The sequence below is a fragment of the Lactuca virosa genome, chromosome 2, assembly GCF_052849685.1.
Source record: "Lactuca virosa cultivar CGN04683 chromosome 2, Lactuca_virosa_CGN04683_v6, whole genome shotgun sequence".
NCBI lineage: Eukaryota > Viridiplantae > Streptophyta > Magnoliopsida > Asterales > Asteraceae > Lactuca > Lactuca virosa.
Genome location: NC_136427.1, coordinates 207,465,717 through 207,490,872, shown reverse-complemented (window position 1 = coordinate 207,490,872; position 25,156 = coordinate 207,465,717). Strand labels below are relative to the sequence as shown.

The 25,156-nt window shown below is 39.4% G+C and overlaps 1 protein-coding gene across 1 annotated transcript; it reads right to left on the bottom strand.

The window, feature by feature from the left end:
- Window positions 1–73: 73 nt before the first annotated feature.
- ATGRIP (Golgi-localized GRIP domain-containing protein) lies at window positions 74–5,332 on the bottom strand. Its single transcript, XM_079079197.1, has 21 exons — window positions 5,037–5,332; window positions 3,858–4,424; window positions 3,655–3,770; window positions 3,390–3,559; window positions 3,196–3,289; window positions 2,935–3,102; window positions 2,746–2,871; window positions 2,551–2,659; window positions 2,393–2,472; window positions 2,187–2,315; window positions 2,012–2,112; window positions 1,793–1,926; window positions 1,609–1,715; window positions 1,408–1,527; window positions 1,279–1,309; window positions 1,134–1,186; window positions 956–1,027; window positions 825–872; window positions 645–750; window positions 495–553; window positions 74–386 (listed from the first exon to the last, which is right to left on the bottom strand). Exons 2-21 carry the CDS (start codon window positions 4,321–4,323, stop codon window positions 273–275), a joined length of 2,403 nt encoding a protein of 800 aa, XP_078935323.1. The 5' UTR covers window positions 4,324–4,424; window positions 5,037–5,332; the 3' UTR covers window positions 74–272.
- Between the last annotated feature and the right edge of the window lie 19,824 nt (window positions 5,333–25,156).

The following is a 25,156-nucleotide window of genomic DNA, read 5'->3' as shown; positions in this document are numbered from 1 at the left end:
GTTTATGTTTGAATATGATTTCTCTCATTCTTGGTTTTAGGCCAAACATACACGACCAAATTGTGGCAGAAAATAAAGGCAAAATAAATGCATATACACCAAATTGTGGCTCCTATGAATGATACAAAAACTCAAGGACGCTCTATCCAGTTAATCTTTAGATGTGTGTTGTATATAATTTTCCTCTCTGATAGTATAATAATATATGTTAAAAAAGTAACAGTGTTACAAAAAGAATACAAGAATATAGCGCATATATGCTGTTTGACTTGTTATGAAAAGGAGAAGCGTGAGAAGAGGGAGAGCCCAGATCCAGGGGGTTCACTTGCAACTGGGCTTGGTGGAACATCAGTAGAAGGCCGATACGCGTTTTGACACTTTTGAAACTGCATTTCATTTCATTTAAATCTCATAAAAACAGCTACATATTTTCCCTTTTAACAATTTTGGTCAAATGGATAATATACATAAAACCTTAACAAAACATTTCTCACCTCATCAGGGCTGAATTGAAGGAGCATTGCAATAACAGGTAGTAGAGCCCCCACTTCACCTATATAATTCACACCAAAAAATATATACATAAATCAAGAGAAAGATCAAGAGCTCATTGTTGTTTTAGTTATGTAGTAGAATGAATATACCTGTTTCAAGAAGCTTTACTATGACATTTTTAAGATATGTCATATCCACTCCTTCCCTCTTTTGTGATCTTTCCATGTTCCGAAGCTCTTCCTTTAACATAGCTTCCTGTGGGTTAAGTTGTTAATTGTTATTATAATATAATTTTTTTTAATTAAAAAAGAAATCTAAAGTTAAAATACCTGTTGGCTGTGAAGACGATTTTCGCGTTCAAGCTCTTCAAGTTCCTCCTGGAAGATCAACAAAGTACATAACAAACTTAAATGAGTTTTTTAAGTCATTATTTTTTTATTATTAAGTCAAAAAGACTTACTTGAAGTGCAAGAATGTGTCTCTGAGATTGGGCTAGCTCTTCCTCCCTTTGAGCTTGTTGCCTAGCCAATATCTGAATTCCAATTTTTTTTGTTAATTACTAACTAATTTTATTAACATATTCATACAGAATATAAAAACAAAACAACTGTCTAGGGTTTGAAAAAAAAAATGCATACCAATATCTGTTGTTCTGCAACAGAGGTGTTTGAAGAATCCTGTCTAGTGAAACCTATAAAATTGAATTCCATGTAAAATGGACAATCAATATTAGATTTCTAACTAGATAAAAAGACAGACAAGGGTATCAGACATTAATCATACCCGTATTATGGCCATTCTCATTGTTGTTTGCCTGAAAATAGCAATAACAATAACAAGGGTATTTAAGGCAATGAAAAAGATAACAAAATAAACATGAATATGATAGAAACAGAGGATTGAGGGAGATACCGATGGCTTTGATGATAAGGAACGAACAAGATTCTTATTGTTGTCTACAAGTCTTGAAATCTCCATGTCCTTCTCTTCAATCATCTTATCAGCAAGCTCACGAAATGAATCATGTTCTTCCTATAAAAAAATAAAAATAAATAAACAATTTGAAATTAGTCTCGACATATAATTGTAATGAATATGAAATATGAATATCACCTTTAATTTTTTATATCGTGTTTGGACATCTTGTACTTCTTTTTGTAAAGTTTCATCAGGTGTTGACTTTTGTTGTTCAATTTCAGCCTTTAGCGCCTGGAATCTCACTGTAGAATAATTTATTTTGTCATTAAAAAGAATTAACAGAAAGTTTTTTAAAGTAAACTAAAAATTGTTTAATTACATTGCCAAGTTTCTTCCACATTTTGAAGATTCTTCTCCCAAGTTTCTTTCTCAGATCGATGGCTAGAAATTGCAGAAGAGAGCTTCATTTCCATGTTCTTCACTTGTTGCTCAACAAGGCTAAGAGTTTCATCTCTGAAATAAATAGAAATAAATTTAATATAATGTTTAAAATAACTTTCTGAACCTTAGGATTCATCAAAAAGGAAAGTAATGCCACCTGGCACTGAGTTCTTTGTCATGATGACTTAGAGCATTCTCAAGATCATGGAGGGTTTTGTCCCTTTCAGCAGATACTATCACTATTTCATTTTCAGCCTCCTGTATAAACATGATGATATATGTGAGTAGATCTGTGTGCCACATCATCACATAGAAGAGAAAAATATATACACCTTTAGTGCTTCTTCAAGGACTTTAAGCTGTTCATTATCTTTAGCAGATGCCAGCTCAGCATCCTTTTTCTGAAGAAGTGCATGTGCACGAGCCTTATACGAAGCAAATTCACTTTCTAGACGTTTTATCTGAATAATAATTAAACATTTATTATACACAATTTCATTAAATAATAGATGACACAGGAGAATAAATAGTTAAATACCTCCTCTTTAGCAGTTAATAACTCGGACTCTTTGGTGTTTGACTGCTGACTCAGCACAGAAAGTTCTAGATCCATCTGACCTGTGGGTTACCATTGTTACTTCCATTTAAAGGGCAAGAACTGAAAATAACAAGTCAAAAAAAGGTGTATATATGTACTTTTCATTTTGGCAGCTTCAATTTCAGCACGTATACAGTTAGCCTCAGCAATCTCAAGTTTCCTGCTGAGTGCCTGAGAGGTGGCTTCCCATTTTTCTTTCTCTTTCTCCTAAAATATAGGAAAATCAATTGAATAAAAAAACATTAAAAAATCAAAATGGAAAAGGACTCTCATTGAATTATATTAGTTCATACTTGTTCGTTTTTCAGGTGAGTAATTTCCCCTTTAATAGTCTCCATGGCAGCTTTAAGCCTTGCAGCTTCACCACTTGAAGCTGCATCCATCTCTGCCAGTTTTGACTCTTTTTCTGCAACAAGTTTCTAAAAAAGGAAAATGATCAAATGTTTAACAACTTACAGATATAATATATATAACTTGTTTACCTGTAGAGAAGAGATTGTTTCAGTTGCTTTCGTTCTATCTGCTGATGAGTCAGCAAGTTGAGCTTCCAGATTTGCTATTTGCTTTTGATGTTTTGAAGAAAGTTCAGCCATTGAAGCTTGCCTCTTTTCTTCTGCTCCTTGTAATAGCCCTTTCATGTTCTCTAACATCTGTTCATACAAAATATATCATTTTTCTGTAAATTCACAAGTACTGTTCTAATATTAGACATAAAAGATAAAAGTACTTTGACTTTTCAATACCTGTTCTTTTTCTACAAGTGACTGTTGCAATGTCTCAATGGTATTCTCTTTGGGCTCCAAAGAACGTCTCAGCTCTTCAATATTGTCCCGAAGTCTAATGTGAGTCAAATAGTCAACAGTCAAAAGAAAGATTGACACAAAAGAACACATGGAAGCTTTCTATCTGTAATTCCAGATATACCCTTTTAGTGTACCTATTGTTTGCACTTCGAAGTTGTTGTCTTTCTACATCAATTGCTTTGAGTGCCTCATTAGCATGCTGACGTGTGCGATCAAGCTCCTGCTGTAATCCTGACAGCTGTAATGAAGCTTGCTCTGACTTTTCATTGACTTCTTTATATTTGGCCTCAAGGTCATCTTTCTCCTGGAAAAGATTGTCTCCACAAACCAATCAGAATCAATACACAAACAGTAATTAATATCTTGGATACTGTTGAAGGGGCCCACAAACAAAATTACCTTCTGAACCTCTTGAATTCTTTGTTTTGCTCGCTTGTGAAGCCTATTCAACTTGGAATCAAGTTCAGCATTCTTCTCATCACGCTCTTTTACCTGTTGCTCCAGATTCTTTTCAACTGTATGCATAAAAAGTAGTATGAATTTATGCTAAGATTAAAAAAAAAGGTAACACTAGCTAAGGGTAAACAGGTAATTTATACAACCTTCAGCTAGTTTAGCAGCAAACTCTTGGCACTTGGCATCTGCCTCTGAGTATTCTATACGAAGATGTTCCAAAGCTGCCTCTGCAGCAGCTCGTGTTTGTCTTTCTTCTATTAGTTCTTTGTTCAAGGATTCTATTTTGTCATGCAACTCTTTTGAATCTTCATGTGTCCTATCTTGATTAATTGTCTTTGTTTGTTGGATAGAACCAGTTGAATCTGTGTATAGATTCTTCAAATCATGGAAATGAGACTTAAAGTATTCATTCTGAAATTTGAGTTCTGCCACTGTTTGCATTAGATGATCTTGAGTGTCATCAGATATGGGGTTACCATTTGATAAAATGTTATCCACTTTTGAATTTCCAATATCTTGAGGACTCATGTCGTTTGATTTTGCATAAGGTTGTATAGCATCTCCAACATGATTTTCCACCCTCTTGTCAACATCATCTCCCCCTTCTGACATTATCTTGTAATTTCTAAAATATTGTGATGTGTTTTGAAGATGGTGATGCCTGTATCTACTCTACCAGCTTGATATAGATTAAAACTAGAATGACATGATTCCTGCATAAAACAAGGTCTTCCTTTGTAAAGTAACAGCATAAGGCTGTAAAGAGCATACATGTGCTTCAATCAAATAAGAACACCCAATATGAGATTGCAAACATTTGGATCATGGAAATTGACAACCAGTGTAGGAACATATACTGAAATTAACTCGAATTCCAATACTAAACCAAAGAATCGGGATTTCCGAACATATAATGGTATTGAAATTATGTATATCGTGGTATTGGAGGCTCGATTCCATGGTTTGTAATTGGTTGTAATTTGAAGTAAATTAGCTTCAATCCAATTCCAGACTCCAAAACCCTACCTTAACTCACAAACAAGTTTGAACCCTCCAAAAATAACAAATCAACAATGTCCTTAATACTACACAAATACCACGTGCAACGGCTAATATCAGTGACTAATTGATTTATTCCATAGAAAATTGATTCACAGTAACACCCTAGCAGAATATAAAACACACCAGGTTGAAAATCAAGCCTGCAACTACAGTAATAAGTTAATAATGCTGACAATTGGGATTTGTTGTTCCTTACAGAATGTTGCCGGTAGACAATTTTGCATAATGATATAGATAGTGAAGAACATTTGAGATAATCTAACCTTATTCTCCTGGATACACGAGATCACAACCAGCCACCAACTCGAAATTCGAAATTCGAATCGGGGTGATTGATTGGTCAATCAAGATCTATATTTCGTGATTTTTCGGATACCTAACGGATCTAAACACCACCACCCCCTCTATGAATCAATCAAACCGTATTTATCAAAAAAAAATGTGATTGAAGAAAGGGGTGGAGATTCGGAGGGCATAAACTCTATGAATCGTATGTTATCACGATTCGCATTTGTGAAAAATGGAAACTTTCAGTGGCACTAGATTTTCGTTTTACGTATGATCCCCGAGTCACGAGTTCAACTCAGATGTACACCAAAGGCAAGTCGACACTTTTCACCCTTCAACTTTAACAAACTGGTCAATTCTTGACCAAAATTAAGATTTTTATAGATGTAGTAAATTTGGCAACCACCTATAACAATTTATCCTTTTTCTTTACTATATTGTAACTTTTTTTTTTGTCTAGCTTTCCTCTTGCAGTTTTTGCTATAATAAAATTGGTTTTATTATTTATTTCTTTTTAATTTTTAATTGAAGTTGCTGCTATGGATTGTTAAACATCGATGAAAAATAGTACATTAGAGAGGGTTTTATTTTCAAGCGATATTGATGATTTATAAGTTTTTTTTTCAATTAAAAATGTATTAACATTATGCAAAAAGTGTGATCATTAGGTAAAAATAGTTGCTTAATAAGTTATTTTATTTGAATATAAGTGAAAAAATGTCAAAATAGTACAATATACTTAGGCCCTTCAAAGTACCATCAACGGAGGGCTTCGTTGTCCATGTTGGCATGAACCACAAAAACGAACAAAAACATGTCAATAGATTTCGATGTATTTAGCATAGCCATGGAGTAATATGAAAAAAGAACAACAACTCGCAAACCTTTTCCATATCTTAAACATTGGCTAAGGTTGAAGGATGCTCCAAAAGGGAAAGAACTTGTGAAAGAGACTTCTGCTGATTTGAAGCGTTCAAGAAACACCGGTAGAAGTTCACAACAATCGGACAGCCAAACGCACATTGACATCAATGATGAGTTAGTGGATCTTGAATATGAACAACCTCTCCATCAACCGATAAGAAGAAATAGAGCAAAGAAAGCGGCTTCCGGTTCGTCTTCAAAAAATTCGGGTTCCGCTGTTATCGATTATTTAGGAGAAAATTTTGATCGATATTTCCAATTAAAAGAGAGCAATGCGGCGATGATGAATCGGGTGGAACAAAAAATGTTAGATGCACAAACATTGTTTCAAGAGGCACAAATGGCGTTTCAAATGGAAAACGATTTAGAGATATTGAAAATGAAAGTTGACGACTATGAGGGTGATGATTTTGAGATTTTTCTCACAATGAAAGAATCTATCCAAACGAAAGAGTCAAGAATCATATTAAAATGATACTGTTAATTAACATCACACTAACAACTTGATATAATTGATTATTTATTATAAATTGATTTTAATACATATTCAATAAACTCTTATAATTAACTGGAAATTATTTATTTCATGGAAATAATAATTTTAATTAGCAATTAACATATTACATATCATATGGTATAATTTATTAAGTCATGTACATTATTTTGGACTAGAAATGTTTTTTTTTTGTCTTTTAGCCAAAAGCCAAAATTTATATCTTTTAAAAGAGTTTGAAAGCTTTTATAAAATTTGGTCTTTCTCTTGGATTTTCAAAAATTAAAGAGATATAAAAGAGTATGGTGTTTTGATTTTTATAATCAAAAGAACACTTCACTTTGTTGCATGTTTAGACAAAATGATTAAGCATGAGAGGTAGGTGCATGGTAGGGCAAAAATGTGAAGATCTAATGGGTAAAGAATGCAAGTTAAAGGCTTTCATGCACTCTTCCTTTCCTCACTTCTTTTGAACGTATTATGCTTATTTTTCTCTCATTATTCTCACTTTAAAGTGTTAGAGTTTACTTGCATATGCTCTCTTGAAGTTCATAATTTGGTTATGAACTTTAAGCTTAAGAGTACAAGAGTTTATGGATTAGCATCTACATCAAGTTGAAGTATTGTTGGTGTCCACAAAGGAAAGAGTTCTACTCAAAATTCTACATCAACATTCAAGCCTCTCTTAATGATTCGAAGGCTACAAAGGTTTTCATCTTCTTTGTAACACTCGTTTTCCATAATGGATTAATGGATGGTATAAAGGAGTCAAAAGCTTGGTTATTAAGAAAAACCATATGTCGTGACATGACATGAAGGGTGTCACGACGTGGCATGACAATTAAAGATCGCGTATCCGGAATGGTTGTCACGACGTGATGAATTTTGTGTCACGACGTGACAACAGCTGCAACCCAAGCCCATGATTTCTTTGGGTTTTCTCCATATTTAAGCACCTTAACTTCAAGTTAGGGCATCATTTTCAGCCTCCAACCTCTCTATTTTGAAAACCCTAGCCGCTTTGAGTAATCTTGGTGTTCTTGACCAATTGAAGGCTTATTTCTCATATTTTGGTGTGGAGCTTGAAGACCATGTTCTTGCAAAGTGTTTTGGTGAATAGCACAAGTGCAGATCTAGCAAAGGGACTTCATTTCTGATCCATTGTGAGTAAAAAGCTTCCATCTTGATCTTTAGTTGCTAGATCTTGTAGTTTGATCATGTGTGTCCCTTTTGGTCCATGTGAGCTTGTACTTTGGAGTTGATTGAACTCCAGCACCTCTTGAGCTTATTTTATCACCTAATAATTGTAACATCCCAAACTTCAGAAGTATGATTTAGGGGCTTATGTGTAATTTTAGGAGCCTACTCGGCGAGTAGGTATGTCTACTCGTCGAGTCAGAGCGGGTTTTGGCCACGTGTTAAGTGACCAACTCGCCGAGTCGGCGGCTGGACTCGACGAGTTGGTGCTAGGAAGAGAAAACCCTAATTTTAGGGTTTGCACCCTATTTAAAGGACCTTAAGTCCTTACCTCAGCCCCCTTATCACCCCTTGACGTCCAGAAGCAGCCCTAACCGATCCAAACCCCCCATTTTGAGTGTGTGAAGGAGGGAAAGTGTGTTTTAAAGCATTTGCAAGAAGAAGGCTTGAAGTTTAAGAAGATTTGATCATAGAGGAGCTGGTGGATTCGATCTCTCTGCTCAGTGGCATCAGTCTGAAGGTAACAAGTTGTTACCTTGACCTTGTTCTTTCTAGATCTCTTCATGTTAAAGATTAGGGCTTTTATAGCATGGGTGATATTCATTTTCGGGTATGGGCTAGGATCTAAAGTTGCAACTTCAGATCTAAGCTCATATTGGACTCTAAAGCCATAAAGTCTCCAGCTTTAGCAAGCATGAACCCTCCATGTTGAGATAAACCCCATTGTAAGCTTGAGATTGACATTCTAAGCCTTTAGAGCCGTGCATGCACGTAAAGGTTGCAACTTTACATGATAAACATGCCTTGGGAGCCTAGATCTGCAATATGGAGCCTTTGCATGACTTAAAAAGCATCTGTATGGTTAAAGGATTGAAGGGACTTGGCGAGTCGCAAGGTCGACTCGACGAGTCATATGAAGATAGTCATGTACTCGACGAGTTGGATGAACAACTCGGCGAGTTCGATGAAGATGGCCTTGGGCTCGGCGAGTCAGATGTATGACTCGGCGAGTCGGCTAGGGTTTTTCCCCAACCCTTTGATACGCGTGAACTCGGCGAGTTGCAAAGAAACTCGAAGAGTCAACCAAGGATTTCACGACATCTCGAGTACAGGAAGGACTCGACGAGTCGGTGAACTGCACTCGACGAGTCGAGACAACATGGGCTGTTGACTTTTGATTGTAGACTTTGACTTTGACCAAGGGTTGACCAGTTGACTTCTAAGGGTATTTTGGTAAATTGAATATTGATAGCGAAGGACATTGGTGAATATAGGTGTGGGAGTTGGAGCTACTTTTGGAAGAGTTTGACACTACCTTCCGAGCTACTTACGAGGTGAGTTATCCTCACTATACTAAGGGGTCTAAGGCACTAAGGTCGGCCCATTTGATATGTTATCTTGAGCTGTGTTAGATGTTGAGTATGACTTAGTGTTACATGCTAGTGGATATGCCTGTTAGGTAGGTCTGTAGGACTACCGGTGATGTTATATGATTATTGCATGCTCGATTCTTATGATTTATGTGGTTGTTATATGGGATGGGTTGAGGTTGTACTGCTTCGTGCGGTACCCAACAAACCCTAGGAGCATTCCAGTTACGGGCTAAGGGAGACTCGTATTGTGGGCTCGGGAGCATTCCAGTTACGGGCTGAGGGAGACTCGTACTGTAGGCTCGTGGGTATTAATTACAGTCTGTAGGGCTGTGGACCTGTTATGTGTTGTTCTGTTCGGTTTGGTATGTTATGATGTTGCTGACATTGTTACGTGGACCGTATGTGTATCGGTATTTTGGGGGAACTCACTAAGCTCTCGGGCTTACAGTTTCAGTTTATTGTTTCAGGTACATCAGGGGATCGCGGCAAGGCGAAGGCGTGATCGTACAGCTCCTCATGTTTTGTCTATGTTTCTAGGAAAACTCTGATATTGTGTATTTTGAAAACAAAGTTGTAATGATTTTTAATGGTTTGAAATTTTTTAAAAGTTTAAATTGGCTTAAATTTTTGGGTGTTACAAGTTGGTATCAGAGCCTTGGTTTGAGTGAATTGGAGGAAAACTCGTGTAACTCCAGTCTCAAATCAAGGAAAGGATTTTCAAATTGATTTTTTTTCAAAAAGGTTTTCAAAATAAGTAAAGGAGGATGCAGGGTGTATGATCAGTCGAAGCCAGTAAGTAGACCCCAAAATACCATACAAGTTATTTGATTATGAGATATGTTAGAACAGCATGTTAGTACTAGGCTAGGAATCCTCAGGAACCGTATGTTAGAATTGCCTGATCTTTGATGCCTTATCCTATGTAGAGTACCTCATTGGTTGTTTGTGACCCTTTCGTGTGTGAACTAACTATTGGGTGAATACTCTAAGTCACATGCTACATGGATTAAATGGTCTTAGGGTAAGGGATTTGGCCCTGCTGCGCAGCTCTTGTCTGAGTCCAACCGTTGTGGGATTAAATCTTTTAGTCTAAGATTGTTTAAGCCGTGCGGTATGTGATTGTATTCATGTAATAGTTAACTGGCACCAAAGGAGGGTCGTGTGGTAGCTGGTGGACGGGTGGGTAGTGAGAAGCCGAAAGGCTAGTTATGAGATATTTATCATTCCTCTAGAAGTGAGGATTTAACGGTCGCTATGTATATGTATATGGTAGGGTGTTGTGGTGATACTTGAGACAAATATGGGTAGGTGTGGAAGGTAGTATGGGCCCGTACTACTGAAAGCACAGGACCATACGCGTGTCAAGGAAGTCACAACCCCTATGGTTTGGTGGGAGTAGTTTCCCCGTCATGTATGCGGATTATCTGATATCTTCCTGGTATATGTTCAGTATAGTGATGGCAAATCGATTTGAGGAGGGATCCGGATCAGGATCGGGAGCGAGTGGCCAGGATAGGCCAGTATTGTCCGTCGATCAGATACGGGAGATGATTTCCGTGGAGGTTTCTCAGAGTTTGCGAGAAGAATTATTCGGTGTCATGGATCGGGTCACTGCCAGGGTGATCGCCAAGTTCGAGGAGCAAGTTGCAGCGTTGCAATCTGTGAGAGATGTTGCTACCGGGATGACTACTGGGGGAGTGCCGGTGGTGGGGTCACAACTAGGAAAGAGGAGGAGGGACTGTTCAGCAGAGGACGAAGAGTTGGAGACAGCTAACTTAAGTACGGGAAGTCAGGAGGATCACGAGGCGTGTGGCAAGTGTGGGGGAACCCACGGATTTGCTTGTCACAAATTCAGGTGCTACAAGTGTGGGGAGAGAGGGCATGTGCAACAGGATGGAAAGAAGGATCAGATATGCTTTCACTGTCACCAGCCAGGTCATTTCAGGTCCATCTGTCCTGTGTTGAGGACGGAAGGAATTCAGATTCCAGCGATCATCGTTCCTCAGGAGGTCAAGGTCGAGCCGCAAGAAGTCTCTGGTATGTAATTGGAAAACCCCCATTCTGTACTAATATTGTGGTCAAGTCGTTCGTGATCAGTGTTTATTCTGTCTTGGAATATTGTTGAGTATGGATAAGCAGTAATTTCGGGTTAGTTGCCTATTCTGTCTGAACTATGTGTTGCGGAGTTTCATGAGTTGTTAGGCCATTGGAGGTGTCAGGAAGAATTTATTATCAAAGGATTGTAGGTGATTAGAGTTTAGGGATTCATTAGAGGATGGGAAGTAGAGTGGTTGGTTAGAATTCTTTTTTTTTTCATCTATGGCAAGGGTTGTGCCCTTTCAGTTTTTCGAGCTCAAAATAGTGAGCAGGCTTGTGACCCCAAGATCGGGATGTATTCCATCTCGGGGTCAGTTGGTTGCAGGGATTGGCCATATTAATTCAGCGCAGATGGGTCGATGTGACATAAATATTTTGTGAGGTCCGGTTTACCTTGGATTTCTTGTATCAAGTGGTAAGGATTGATAGTGCGACCTATTGCAACTTTGGATTATAGACTATGTCTTGGGAATATTTGCAGCCCGGTTTAGGGAAGAAGTTGCTTCAGCTACTGCAGTTCAACTGTGAATGTTTGAGCGCGAAACATGTTTGGAACACCTTTGGAAAAAGGGGGCATTACGTGGGAGGTCTGCGGAAAGGATCCCATAGAATGGTTATTCAGCATTGTCAGGATTCAGTGGTTTTAGTAACCGTCATGGGTTGGCGGACTAAAGCACCAAGGGAAGTAGCTCGTCGCCTAGGTATTGTTGGAGCATATATCCTGTGGTCTTTAGGACTTGAGTGTGAGGTCATTCAAGCATTAGTGACATTCAGTCTCACTGGGATTCAGGAAGTGTTCATCCGGTTCTTAGAAGTGTGTGATCAACTGAGATTGGCTAGTAATGGAGCACTAGCGAGAAGGAGTTAATTGTCATCGAGTCGATCGTTTGGAAGTGAGAAGGATTGAGAATCATCCAATTTCATGTATTATGAAGGCTTAGTCGAATCTAAGTGGGGGAGAGTTACCCCGGGATGCAGAGCGGGAGAGGTTTTGAAACGGGGATAAGTTTCACAACCTGACGGGAAGAATGGAGGCCCTAGTGGCTGCTTGGTTTGAGGGTTGTGTTGATTTGGGGTTCGGCAAAACTTCCCAGCATTAGAAACACGTCTTGTTAAGTGCTTGATAATAGAAGTTGGGGAACCAGGTTGGAGTTCTAGTCGGGAATTGAGTTCAGTTCGAGTATTCGGACGAGGGTGTGCTCGACTCTGAAGGTTTTTGGATTGATAGATTGAGGGTTTTGCTAGCTGCCAGGGCTCGGCAGTGCATTCAGCACGGGAGTGCAGGTTATTTAGCGTATGAGGTAGACGCGCGGGTCAGGGAACAGACCATGGATTTCCGAGAAGATGGACGATCGACATTAGGCCTAGGGTTAGGCTGGGGTTAGAGTCCACATAATGGATCAGGAGTTCGGAACCCCAAGTGGGTGAGAACAGTCCGCATGAGAGAGATCACCAGGATGGGTGGTCTAGGGAGATGCTCAACAGGTTAGAGCGGTCCGGATAGATTGAAGGCCGGTGGGGCGTACCTGTTAGGCCGAAGGCTCGGGGAACGGTCCAGACAGGCTGAAGGCCCAGAGAGGCACTCCAGACATGCTGAAGGTTCCGAGAGTGGTCCAGGTAGACTGAGGGTCTGGTGAGGCAGTACAGTCATGCTGAAGACTTTGTATGTGTTTGTAGATCTATGTGTGGGTATTGAGTATGCTGCTATGCTATAGCAATCAGTAGGTCTGTCCTCAAGTATTGAACATGCCGATGGAGTATGCTGAAGAATTTACATGGGCCTTGTTAGTTACATGATCAGGTTCTGAGTATATATGTGTTACGGGGTAGCAATTTTTTCTGCAAGTGGATAGTGTAGGGTGAGGTTCAGCATTGTGACACTTGTTGGTGTTGTGAAGGACATTGATTAGGCCTTCTTGGGAAATAGCGGAGGTGAGTACCTCCAGGATGGAGAGTTGGACATCCGTAGCGACGACAACGATGTCGATAGGTTATCGGGAGCATATCAGTCATGAGCTGAGGGCCGGAGAGGGCATACCAGACTCATGTTGTGGGCTCAGAGGTAATCAAGACCTATGTTGAGGACCGAGTAAGGGTATTCCAGTCATAGGCTGTGGGCGTAGGGATTGTGTTAGTTATCTTTCTGGTAGGAGCGCGCTCGAATTGGATGTGTGGTGAGATTCGGGGGAGTTGCATTCGGTTGTGACGAATCAGAGGATTTTGGATGAGACGCAAGGATAGATCCTTGGATTCCAAGTATGGTTGTAGACATGGGTTATGTATGTAGTGGTATTCCAATCTAGGGTATTCCATCATGAGGATGACCGGATCCTATGATTGATTGGACCTGATGTGTTTGGTATTCCAACCCGAGGGTTGATTGGGCCAAACAGGCGTGAGGATACGAGGGTATACCATCCTAAGGATGATTGGACCCGTCGTAGGCGTACCTGGTATTCCAGCCTGAGGCTGATTGGGCCAGGTATGAGTGTTTATGTGATATAGCTGGTTGTTCATGGGAGTTGCCCGAAAGCTGAAGGATGCATCATCCGGTCAGCGCGGAAAGGGACTAGATTCAGGAAGGGGACAGGATGAGTTTCCAATATTGCAAGTTACTCGGGTTATCGTTAGTTTTGGAAAGGGGAAGATAGATTAGTTTTGTGAGAGAGCCCACTAAATTATAGTAGTGTCTAACTTTCGCAAGTCACGAAAGTGTGTTCATGACAGGAAGGTGGCAGTATCATTGGGTGATACTTAGATTGATATGTGCTAATATTAAGGAGAAGAGGTCCGTGGCCGGCTTGGAGCGTTAGGCAGGGATCCTGCACAGGAAGGAGTTGTCGTAGAAAAGATGTGGTGGTAGAGTCTGAAGAGACCTGAGTTGGCTGGGCGGTCGGAGGTTGCAATGCAGGAGTTTTATCCCAAAAATCGTGTACTGCAGCAGGCTTCGAGGACGAAGCCTAATTTAAGTGGGGGAGAGTTGTAACATCCCAAACTTCAGAAGTATGATTTAGGGGCTTATGTGTAATTTTAGGAGCCTACTCGGCGAGTAGGTAGGCCTACTCGTCGAGTCAGAGCGGGTTTTGGCCACGTGTTAAGTGACCAACTCGCCGAATCGGCGACTGGACTCGACGAGTTGGTGTTGGGAAGAGAAAACTCTAATTTTAGGGTTTGCACCCTATTTAAAGGACCTTAAGTCCTTACCTCAGCCCCCTTATCACCCCTTGACGTCCAGAAGCAGCCCTAACCGATCCAAACCCCCCATTTTGAGTGTGTGAATGAGGGAAAGTGTGTTTTGAAGCATTTGCAAGAAGAAGGCTTGGAGTTTAAGAAGATTTGATCATAGAGGAGCTGGTGGATTCAATCTCTCTGCTCAGTGGCATCAGTCTGAAGGTAACAAGTTGTTACCTTGACCTTGTTCTTTCTAGATCTCTTCATGTTAAAGATTAGGGCTTTTATAGCATGGGTGATATTCATTTTCGGGTATGGGCTAGGATCTAAAGTTGCAACTTCAGATCTAAGCTCATCTTGGACTCTAAAGCCATAAAGTCTCCAGCTTTAGCAAGCATGAACCCTCCATGTTGAGATAAACCCCATTGTAAGCTTGAGATTGACATTCTAAGCCTTTAGAGTCGTGCATGCACGTAAAGGTTACAACTTTACGTGATAAACATGCCTTGGGAGCCTAGATCTGCAATATGGAGCCTTTGCATGACTTAAAAAGCATCTGTATGGTTAAAGGATTGAAGGGACTTGGCGAGTCGCAAGGTCGACTCGGCGAGTCATATGAAGATAGTCATGTACTCGACGAGTTGGATGAACAACTCGGCGAGTCCGATGAAGATGGCCTTGGGCTCGGCGAGTCAGATGTATGACTCGGCGAGTCGGCTAGGGTTTTTCCCCAACCCTTTGATACGCGTGAACTCGGCGAGTTACGAAGAAACTCGAAGAGTCAACCAAGGCTTTCACGACATCTCGAGTTCAGGAAGGACTCGACGAGTCGGTGAACTGCACTCGACGAGTCGAGACAACATGGGCTGTTGACTTTGACTGTAGACTTTGACTTTGACCAAGGGTTGACCAGTTGACTTATGAGGGTATTTTGGTAAATTGAATATTGATAGCGAAGGACATTGGTGAATATAGGTGTGGGAGTTGGAGCTACTTTTGGAAGAGTTTGACACTACCTTCCGAGCTACTTGCGAGGTGAGTTATCCTCACTATACTAAGGGGTCTAAGGCACCAAGGCCGGCCCATTTGATATGTTATCTTGAGCTGTGTTAGATGCTGAGTATGACTTAGTGTTACATGCTAGTGGATATGCCTGTTAGGTAGGTCTGTAGGACTACCGGTGATGTTATATGATTATTGCATGCTCGATTCTTATGATTTATGTGGTTGTTATATGGGATGGGTTGAGGTTGTATTGCTTTGTGCGGTAGCCAACAAACCCTAGGAGCATTCCAGTTACGGGCTAAGGGAGACTCGTACTGTGGGCTCAGGAGCATTCCAGTTATGGGCTGAGGGAGACTCGTACTGTGGGCTCGTGGGTATTACAGTCTGTAGGGCTGTGGACCCGTTATGTGTTGTTCTGTTCGGTTTGTTATGTTATGATGTTGCTGACATGGTTACGTGGACTGTATGTCTATCGGTATTTTGGGGGAACTCACTAAGCTCTCGGGCTTACAGTTTTAGTTTATTGTTTGAGGTACATCAGGGGATCGCGGCAAGGCGAGGGCGTGATCGTACAACTCTTCATGTTTTGTCTATGTTTCTGGGAAAACTCTGATATTGTGTATTTTGAAAACAAAGTTGTAATGGTTTTTAATGGTTTGAAATGTTTTTAAATGTTTAAATTGGCTTAAATTTTTGGGTGTTACAATAATCTTGTTGGACTAGGAAAGTTTGCATCTTGATCTTGTTCTTGAAGTCATGCATGTTTTGGGAAGGTTATATGCTATTAAGGACTTAGGGTTGTAGATCTAGGTTTGGATGGATTGCTAATGGATTAAGATGGAAACTTTATCCATTAAGTCGGTAAAAAGAGTTTGTTCTGAAGTTATGGGTCTTGATTTGAAGGAATTAAGCACTTAATGAAGATTTTGGCATTATGTCAGAAGCCACGACGTGACCTAGGGTTTGCCACGAGGTGATGGTGCTCGAAATCGCGACTGTTTCGCCCTTGATTTCTCACAATGTGACACATAGAGTGTCACGGCGTGACATTGACTTTGTGGAAGTTTGACCGTTTACTTTTGACGAATTTGACTTGGGGTCAAACTTGGAGGATTTAGGTTACTGGTTGAGGATTTATTTGTCTTAGTGTTAGTTGGTTCGAGGGATTTATCAGTGCAAGGAGTTAGACGATTGTTGTGCTTCTTCAGTTCTGCAATTCAGGTGAGTTTCTCACTATGCCATGTATTCCATTATATATCTTTTGCATGTTAGGATAAAGGTGTTGTTTGAGTACAAGTATGCTGGTGACTAAGATAACTCTTTTCGTATGTATGTGCAGTTTAGGACACTTGGTGTGTTGGTATGCTAGGTTGGTAGGGTCTTTCCTGTTGATTGTATGATACTGTTAGGAGTTATGTTTGGTTAGGATTACTGGGATAGACCAATTGTAACATCCAGATGATGAGGTATTTCCAAATTTAACCCTTAAGTATGAAAACTTATAATATTAAGCCCTTGTGTATGAAAAAAGCTTGTAAAATGGCCCATAGTGGCATCTTTGTAATTTCAGACCGAGGTTTAGTACGTTGGGCATACATCGCGTACGCAGGGCGCACATGTGAGGTTCTCAAACCTTAAAATTTAGGGTTTTGACCCTATTTAACTATCTTTATGGCCTCCAACCTTATCTCTCATCAGCCTCCAACACCTCCATTCGATTTTAGCAAAGCCCTATCCACTTTCTTGAGCATTCTTGACCCTTGTGTGTGTTTTTGGTGGTCTTGAAGGAGAAAGAAGGAAGTATAACCACCTTGGAAGCTTGAAAGAGCTTTGGATCTGGGATCTTCACCTCTCTAGCAACCTCCAAGAGGTGTAAAGTTCTAAACTTGGCTTGTAATTCCTTAGATCTATCCAAGTCCTTGATTCATGAGCATTTTGGTCCCAAGACTTGACTTTTTGGAGTATGGCATGCTCTAGTCCATTCTAGTTATCCTTCCAGGTGTTTTAAGGGGCTTAGAAGCATAAAAATAGGGTTTTGGCTCTTAATCCTTCTCCATGCATGTGTTTGAATGTATTAATGGGTTAAGAAGATGGATTTTTAGCATTTAGCACTTATTGGCCATGCAAGACCATAAAGTTGAAAAACTTTATGGTCAAGGATGATATTTTGGACTTGGATATGCATTTTGGTCATAATAGCTTAAATGTTAAGCACATAATTCATTAAGTGAAAGTCCAGCTGCGTACGCTGTGCGTACGCAGGCTAAGACCCTGACTCCTCGGACATTGGTGTACGCCCCGCGTACATCCTAGTACGCCCCGCGTATGAAGGTCTGGGTCGACTCGGCTAGGTTAACTCGGCTGGTTTCGTTGATTTTGACCGATTTTGACCAAGGGTGTTTTGGGAAATTGATATTAATTTAGATTGAGAAATGTTTTGATTATTAGGAGTCAGGTAGAGCTGGTTTTCGGAGTAGAGATTCATTCAAGTTGTATTCAGACTGAGAGGTGAGTTTTCCTCACTGTACTTATGGGTCGAAGGCACCGCCTGAGATGCAGGAGTTGTCCTCTCAGCTTCAGGAGCTGTTGGGCACGTAATTCATCAGATCAAGCAGTTCGCCGTGGGTAGCACCAATATTGTTCGTCAAGAAGAAGGATGGTTCGCACCGGATGTGCATTGATTATCGGGAGTTGAACAAGTTGACGGTAAAGAACTGTTATCCCCTTCCGCAGATTGATGACCTCTTTGATCAGTTGCATGGTGTATCTTGGTTCTCCAAGATTGATTTGAGGTCAGGGTATCATCAAGTGAGGGTTAGAGAGGAGGACGTGGAGAAGACCGCATTTTGGACTCATTATGGTCATTACGAGTTTGTGGTGATGTTGTTTGGGCTCACCAATGCGCCTGTGGCATTTATGGATTTAATGAATCGGGTGTGCATGTCGATGCTCAATTGATCAGTTATTCTTTTCATTGATGATATATTCGTGTATTCCAAGACTAGGGACAAGCATGAGGAGCACCTTCGAGAGCTTCTAAGAGTTTTGAGGTGAGAACGGTTGTATGCCAAGTTCTCAAAGTGTGAGTTTTGGTTACGAGAGGTCCAGTTCTTGGGGGACCTCGTTAAACAGAATGGGATTTTGGTCGGTCCGGCCAAGATCGAGACGGTTATGCAGTGGGAGGTCCCGAAGTCTCCTTCTGAGATCAGGAGTTTCTTAGGATTATGTAACATCCGTAAATTCAGGCTAGGCAATAAAGTTATTATAAGCCATAATAATGACTTTAAAATAAGAGATTGTTTAGGATAAATAATCTTAACCGAATTATAGTATATGTCATAAATAGTGAGTTGGAGATAGGTTATTTATTAGCCCTAGTGGTCAAAACAAAAGTCGTAGTATTAGGAAAAAAACGAATTCGTGCATATTTACTTTCAAGCTTACGCATAGATATAAATATTCTAAATGCTTAGCTGCTATGTGCACTATCTTTGTTGTGTTTAATGTAGTTGTACAAATATGATTACTACTTGATTTATTGGTATGTTTAACATACTTAATAATATGACTAGGTAGTGAGGGGGTTGTGCAAAATAATAAATGAAAGGTTGTGATAGGGTTGTGTGAAATAGTGGTTGCGATAGGTTAGAGAGAGAGAGAGAGTCGTGTGAGATAATAAGTCGTGTTCGTCGTGTCTATCTCCAATACTTTGTAATGTCGTTCTAAACCCAAGTACTTTTGTATTGCTGTGCTAAACCCAAATATTTTTGTACTATTGTGCTAAACCCAAGTACTTTTGTTCTATCGTGCTAAACCCAAATACTTTTGTACTGTCGTGCTAAATCAAAGTACTTTTGTACCGTCGTGCTAGACCCAAGTACTTTAGTATTGTCGTGCTAAACCCAAGTACTTTTGTACTGCCATGCTAAACCCAAGTACTTTTGTACTGTCGTGTTAAACCCAAGTACTTTTTTACTATCGTGCCAAATCTAAGTACTTTGTACTACCGTGCCTGCCGTAATTATACAAAAATTACTAATGTATTGTCGTTTTGTCGCGAGTATTACCGTACCGTCGTGCCTAATCACCTAGGAATTATAGTTGTCCGCTGATAAAGATTCTTTTGGAAAGATCCCTCAAGATCATAATAATAGGATTAGTAAGTGAGAGTGATGGGAAATGAGGTAATTGGATTATTTGAATGGTGATTGTTATATAATCAAAAATTATAATATTGTGGGTTGAAAACCCTACGTATCTCACCAGGTTTCCCAACCTGACTCACCCAACGTCTTTGTATCACAGGAAACAATAATGATGATGTCTGAGAGATTTGAGGAACTTTAGACTATATTAAGATACTGTAAGTCTTCGTTTATAATTATGTTTCTTGTATCAGTTATGACATACCGAGTTTTTAATAAATTAATGAAAAACATCCCTTCGGAAATATTTTATGGGACAAATTCTGCATTTGTAAATTAAAACTCTAATTTTAAAATAAGCATAACTTGGTCTTTTCTGACCGTGAAAAAGGGGATGTCACAGTTGGTATCAAAGCAATAGTTTAAACGAACTAGGAGTAAGGGTTTATTTATAGACTTAAACTTAGAATGCTAAGAAATGATCGTGAGACGAGTGTCTAGTATATTTTAGGTAGTACACCTAAATAGACACGAGCACTAGCTTACTTTAGGATGGATGCCTAATTTGCTTCTATGTGCTAAATGATTTACACGTGTTATAGCTCTGTTAGCTGAGCAAATAGAGTAAATGAGGCAGCTGATCCGGGAAAATGAAAGAGAACCCACGGTGCCTGTTGAGCATCCCGAACTGAATGAAGATCCGTCTGAGGAAAGGAACTATAGCAGGACCGTGAGTCAAGCAGAACCTCAAGTATTTAGGAGGAACAACCTGGATGAAGGAGCTGCTTGGAACAAAGGACTTTATAATTTGCAAGCACTCATCCTTCACTGGAAAAGAAGACCCGGTGGGAGTTATGGACTGGATTTCAGAGATGGAGCAAACTTTCATCACCTGCGGTTGCACAGGAAGGTTGTAAACCACCTACGCGATGAGACAGTTTAAGGGCTCAGCTGTTCGCTGATGGAACACTTTGGGAAAGATAATATGCCCAAATGAGCCATTGCAATTGACATGGACAAAGTTCTTGGTGCATTTCAAGTTGAAGTATTGTTCTGCTTAGAACATACTAGAACTGGAGAACCAATTACTGAACTTGAAGAAGGGGAGTTTGACTGTGGAGGAATACACCAATGCCTTCACCGACAAGATGGAGTTCGCTCTAACAGCTAAGGGATTCAACGTGATATGGGTTATCGTGGACTGTCTGACCAAGAACGCTCACTTTCTAGCCATACAAGAGAGTTCTTTGACCGAGAAATTGGCCGATTTGTATGTGCGCAAGATTATTTCTCGATATGGTATTCTAGTCTCCATTGTATCTGATCGAGATGTTTGGTTCACATCTTGTTTTTGGCAGAAGTTCCATGAGGAACCGGGTATAAGGTTGCATCTTAGCACTACTTATCATCCGCAGACTAACGGTCAGAGTGAACGGACCATTCAAATACTTGAGGATATGTTAGGAGCATGTGTCTTAGACTTCGATGGGAGTTGGGACTCCTATGTTCCCTTAGCTGAGTTTTCTTACAATAACAAATATCACTCCAATATCGGTGCGCCGACTTTCAAGCTTCTCTATGGGAGGAAGTGTCGTACCCCAGTATGTTGGGGAGAGATTGGTTACAGGGTCATGGGAAGGACTGAGGTAGTCCTTCAGACGTCAGATCTTATTCAACAGATTAGACAGAGGTTGCAGATAGCTCAGAGTCGGCATAAGAGTTATACCGACAAGTGTCGATCTGAGTTGGAGTTTCAGGTCGGTGAGATGGTTTTACTGAATGTATCAACCTGGAAGGGTGTAATATGCTTCAAGAAGAGGGGCAAGTTGGGGCCCCGGTATTGTCACAACTAGCATTTTAGCTAGGAAATTCTATTCTCGTGTAATCATTCAACTATTGTAAGACATATACTCTAAGTAAATATCATCAAGTGCTCATTTGAATTCATCTATCATGTTCAACAAAGAGTCTGAAAACCCTAAAAATCCCGGTTTAAGTCCATATTGGACTAGGATATCCCTATTGGGCCTAATGGACCAATAAGCATTCAATTCAACTATTTTGGGCTTGGAAACCCTATTTGGATTCTAAATGGACCCAATTCACAAAATCTATAACATTTTGGACCATTTGGGCCTAGAATGATTCATTCTAACCCTAAAAGGCCTTATTGGGCCATAGCTAACCCAATTAACCTTAGTGAGCCATAAACCCATTCTTTTATCCTATTTGGGCCGTGAACTATCTAATGAGCCCATTGGGCCGAAAGGTAATCATTGGGCCTCATAATTTTGAGTAAAGGCAAGTCAAGGCCCAAACTACTCCACTCTTTCTCCTAGCCCAAAACTCTCGGCCCAACACATTAACAAAAAAATGAAAAATGAAATGGAGGGGGGGGGGTTGACTTTGGAGGTGCCACCTCCATATTGTTCACCATGTAACAATGCATGGCCTCCCATATTTCCATACAAAGTCACCTCACCTTTCTCTCCCCTCTCTTCTTGATTTCTCGGCCGAGAGCAAAGACACACACACACACATACTTCATTTTCAAGACACTCTCCAAACACTCTCAAAGAGTATCCTCCTTCCTCCAAGATCTCGAAAATTGCTAGAGTTCTAAGGATCTTCATCAAGTCATTCCAATCTTTGGTAAGTTTTTGTCAAACACAAGTATCTTCTTCCATCTTAACATGAAAAACTCCTTCTTACATAGTTTTATTCCATTAGCACACCTTAGAAGCTTCATAATCTCGAGATCCACTTCAAGGTGTTGTTAGGACCAAAAATCCTTTCCACTCTTTCTTCAAAAACCGAAACATCAAAGCAAAGGTGAGTTCATACCCCCTTGTTTTCGGTTTTACATGATTTTTGGGGTAGAATGCAAGTAAAATGTGTAGATCTATGTGTTATATGCATGTCTTGTGTGATTTCTTAGTTTATTTTGTAAAAATATGTTAGATCTTAGCAAATCACGACATATTGAGTAATATTGAGTCAAGATCCATGAACTAAGACACCTTATACATCATATTATCAAGTTAAAAGTGTTATATGCTCAAGATATAAAAATCTAAGGCAAAAACTTTGTTAAAGGTCAAAAATTATCAAGAGAACAAAAGATAAGGGTAAAAAGCGACATTTATGTTTTTATAAGGATCAAACAGGTTCTACTTGTATAAAAATGGATTTTTATGATAAAAATGCTTTTCAAAGGGGCTAAAATGTACATTTTAGCTTAATGGGCCAAACTTTTGGGCCTCACGGTTTTGGGCCAAATTTGCGAAAAAGGGAAAGTTTTGGGACTAAAAAAGTTATTTGAGCAAAATTTGAGTTATAAATGTAAATAAACCAAATTTAGGGGTGAAAATATCACTTATTTCCAAATTGGACCAAAAATGTAACTTTTAATAAAATTGGGCCGAAAGTGTAAATTTTTACAAACAATGGGCTGAAAATGCACTTTTCTGCAAAACTGAACCTTAAATGTCAAAATATATATTTTTGGACTAAAACCGTGAATTTCTAGACATTTGGGACAAAATTACAAATTTTTTATATATTATGGACTAAAGTGTCATTTTACAAAACTTTGGGCCTTAATTGAAAATTTGAGGCTTATTGGCCAAGATCGTCGTTTTTACAAAAGAGAACTTTTATATTCAATTCGGTAAACCTCGAACTAAAACAATCAACGAAATAATAACAAATTGACGAAATACATCGACAACAATTTTATTGGGCCTAATATTCACGTTACATGGCCAATGGGCCTTAAGGGCCCATCCAAGTGTATATTGAGCCCAATATTTTCCATGACATGTTTATTGGGCATTGCGACCCATTTACATGTTAATTTGGGCCTGATTTATGGGTCACATGTTGGTTGGGCCTTTGTGGTCCATTTACATGTCTATTGGGCCCAAATTATCCACTTACATGCTATTGGGCCTTTGTGATCCACTTACATGCTAATTAGGCTTGGACTGAACTTCACATGCTTGGTAGATTGTAACTATACCTTTACATAACTATTGAACTTCATATACTTATACATGTACCTTTGGATTGATAACATACAACATGCACGTAAACATTAAACATAGTACGAAAGGTTGAGAATCTAGTGAGACGTGTCGGTTGGCACCTTTGAGTGTACAATCGTAGCTTGTAGTTATAATCAGAGTCTCCTTGAGGGAGAGCGAGAGTTTGTGTATAGATCTATACGGGGTGACCCCCCACACCTTAGCTGTTCGCTACAGCTACACTAGGCCAGTCTAGGGCGACAAAACCTTGAGCAAATACCGACATTTGGAAAAATGCCAAGACAGGCAACCTAGTCATTATCATGCATGGTTATAACGGCTCATATAGAGATTCTAATGCCAATTTAACATTTCGAAGATTAACCCTTCGATTGTGTCAATACAAAACAACTTAGTTAACGATACAAGAACCTCGACATTATAACAAATCAGAAAATATCGGATTTTCTGGGGAAATACTAATATTCAATTATCACTTACTTACAATACAAAGAAATCTAAACCACATTCATATATTGTAACGCCCGCAGATCCGGGCTAGTCAATTTAGAGACGATGAGCATCAAAAATGAGTTTTTGATGGAAGATTATTTAGAAGGATTAATCTTAACCAAGTTGTAGTATATGTTACAAGGGTTCCGTACATATAAATAACGCCGAAATCCGAGTTATAACGAAGAAGTTATGGCCCGTCGAAGTTTTACGGCAAAACCGGCACGACACCGGGAGACGTAAATAGTGAATTTACGGTAGAAGACTTTTTAGCCTTAGTGATCTAAACAAAATTTGTAGTATAAGTTAAACCGAGAACATACAAAAAAAGAACGCTCAAATCTGACTTCGTATAAGGAAGTTATGAATTTTCTAAGATTTGGCATAGCAGTGCACGACCCGAAACTCGAATTTTAGTTCGAGCGGTTTTTGGCCTACGCGACCTAAATGAGAGTTGAAGATCTCATTAATAGGAACTCAACGGTAAAAAGACAGACAAAAACGGAGTCCGTATGTAGAAGTTATGAATTTTACGCGGACATTTAACAGTATAATCTCCTCCTGCTGTTAAATTTAAGATCGGTCGAGAATTAGCCGACGGAATCTAAATAAAAGTTTTAGATCTTGTTTTTACATACGCGTGGATATAAAGAATGTCGAGATTAGAGCTCGTATGTTAAGTATATGGACGAAACTTGGTCCCTACTCTTCAAGCGCGATAAATTCGATACAGTTTTGTAAATCTGAGATATAATGAGAATTAGCTGACGGCGTCTAAATGAAAGTTGTAGTACTCGTAAATACCAACGCATGGATATAAAGAACGTCAAAAATGGAGTTCGTATGAACGAGTTACAAATTATAATAGCTTATTTACGTATTAAAATAAAGTATAAATCATATATACGTACACATATATATACAAATGTATATATCATTAGAAAGGTATTGACGATGCGGTTATTATAAGACTAGTGTTGAGTACTTTCGACATTAGTTTAGTACAAATATCGTTAAATCTATTTAAAATAGTATTATGAAGGGGTGTTTAGTCGTTTATATAACTATAAGGTCATTAACTAATTATGGATGGTAGTTTTTGTAAATTCAATTACTATAAATAAGAGGCTTGGGCTCTCATATTTCTTGCAC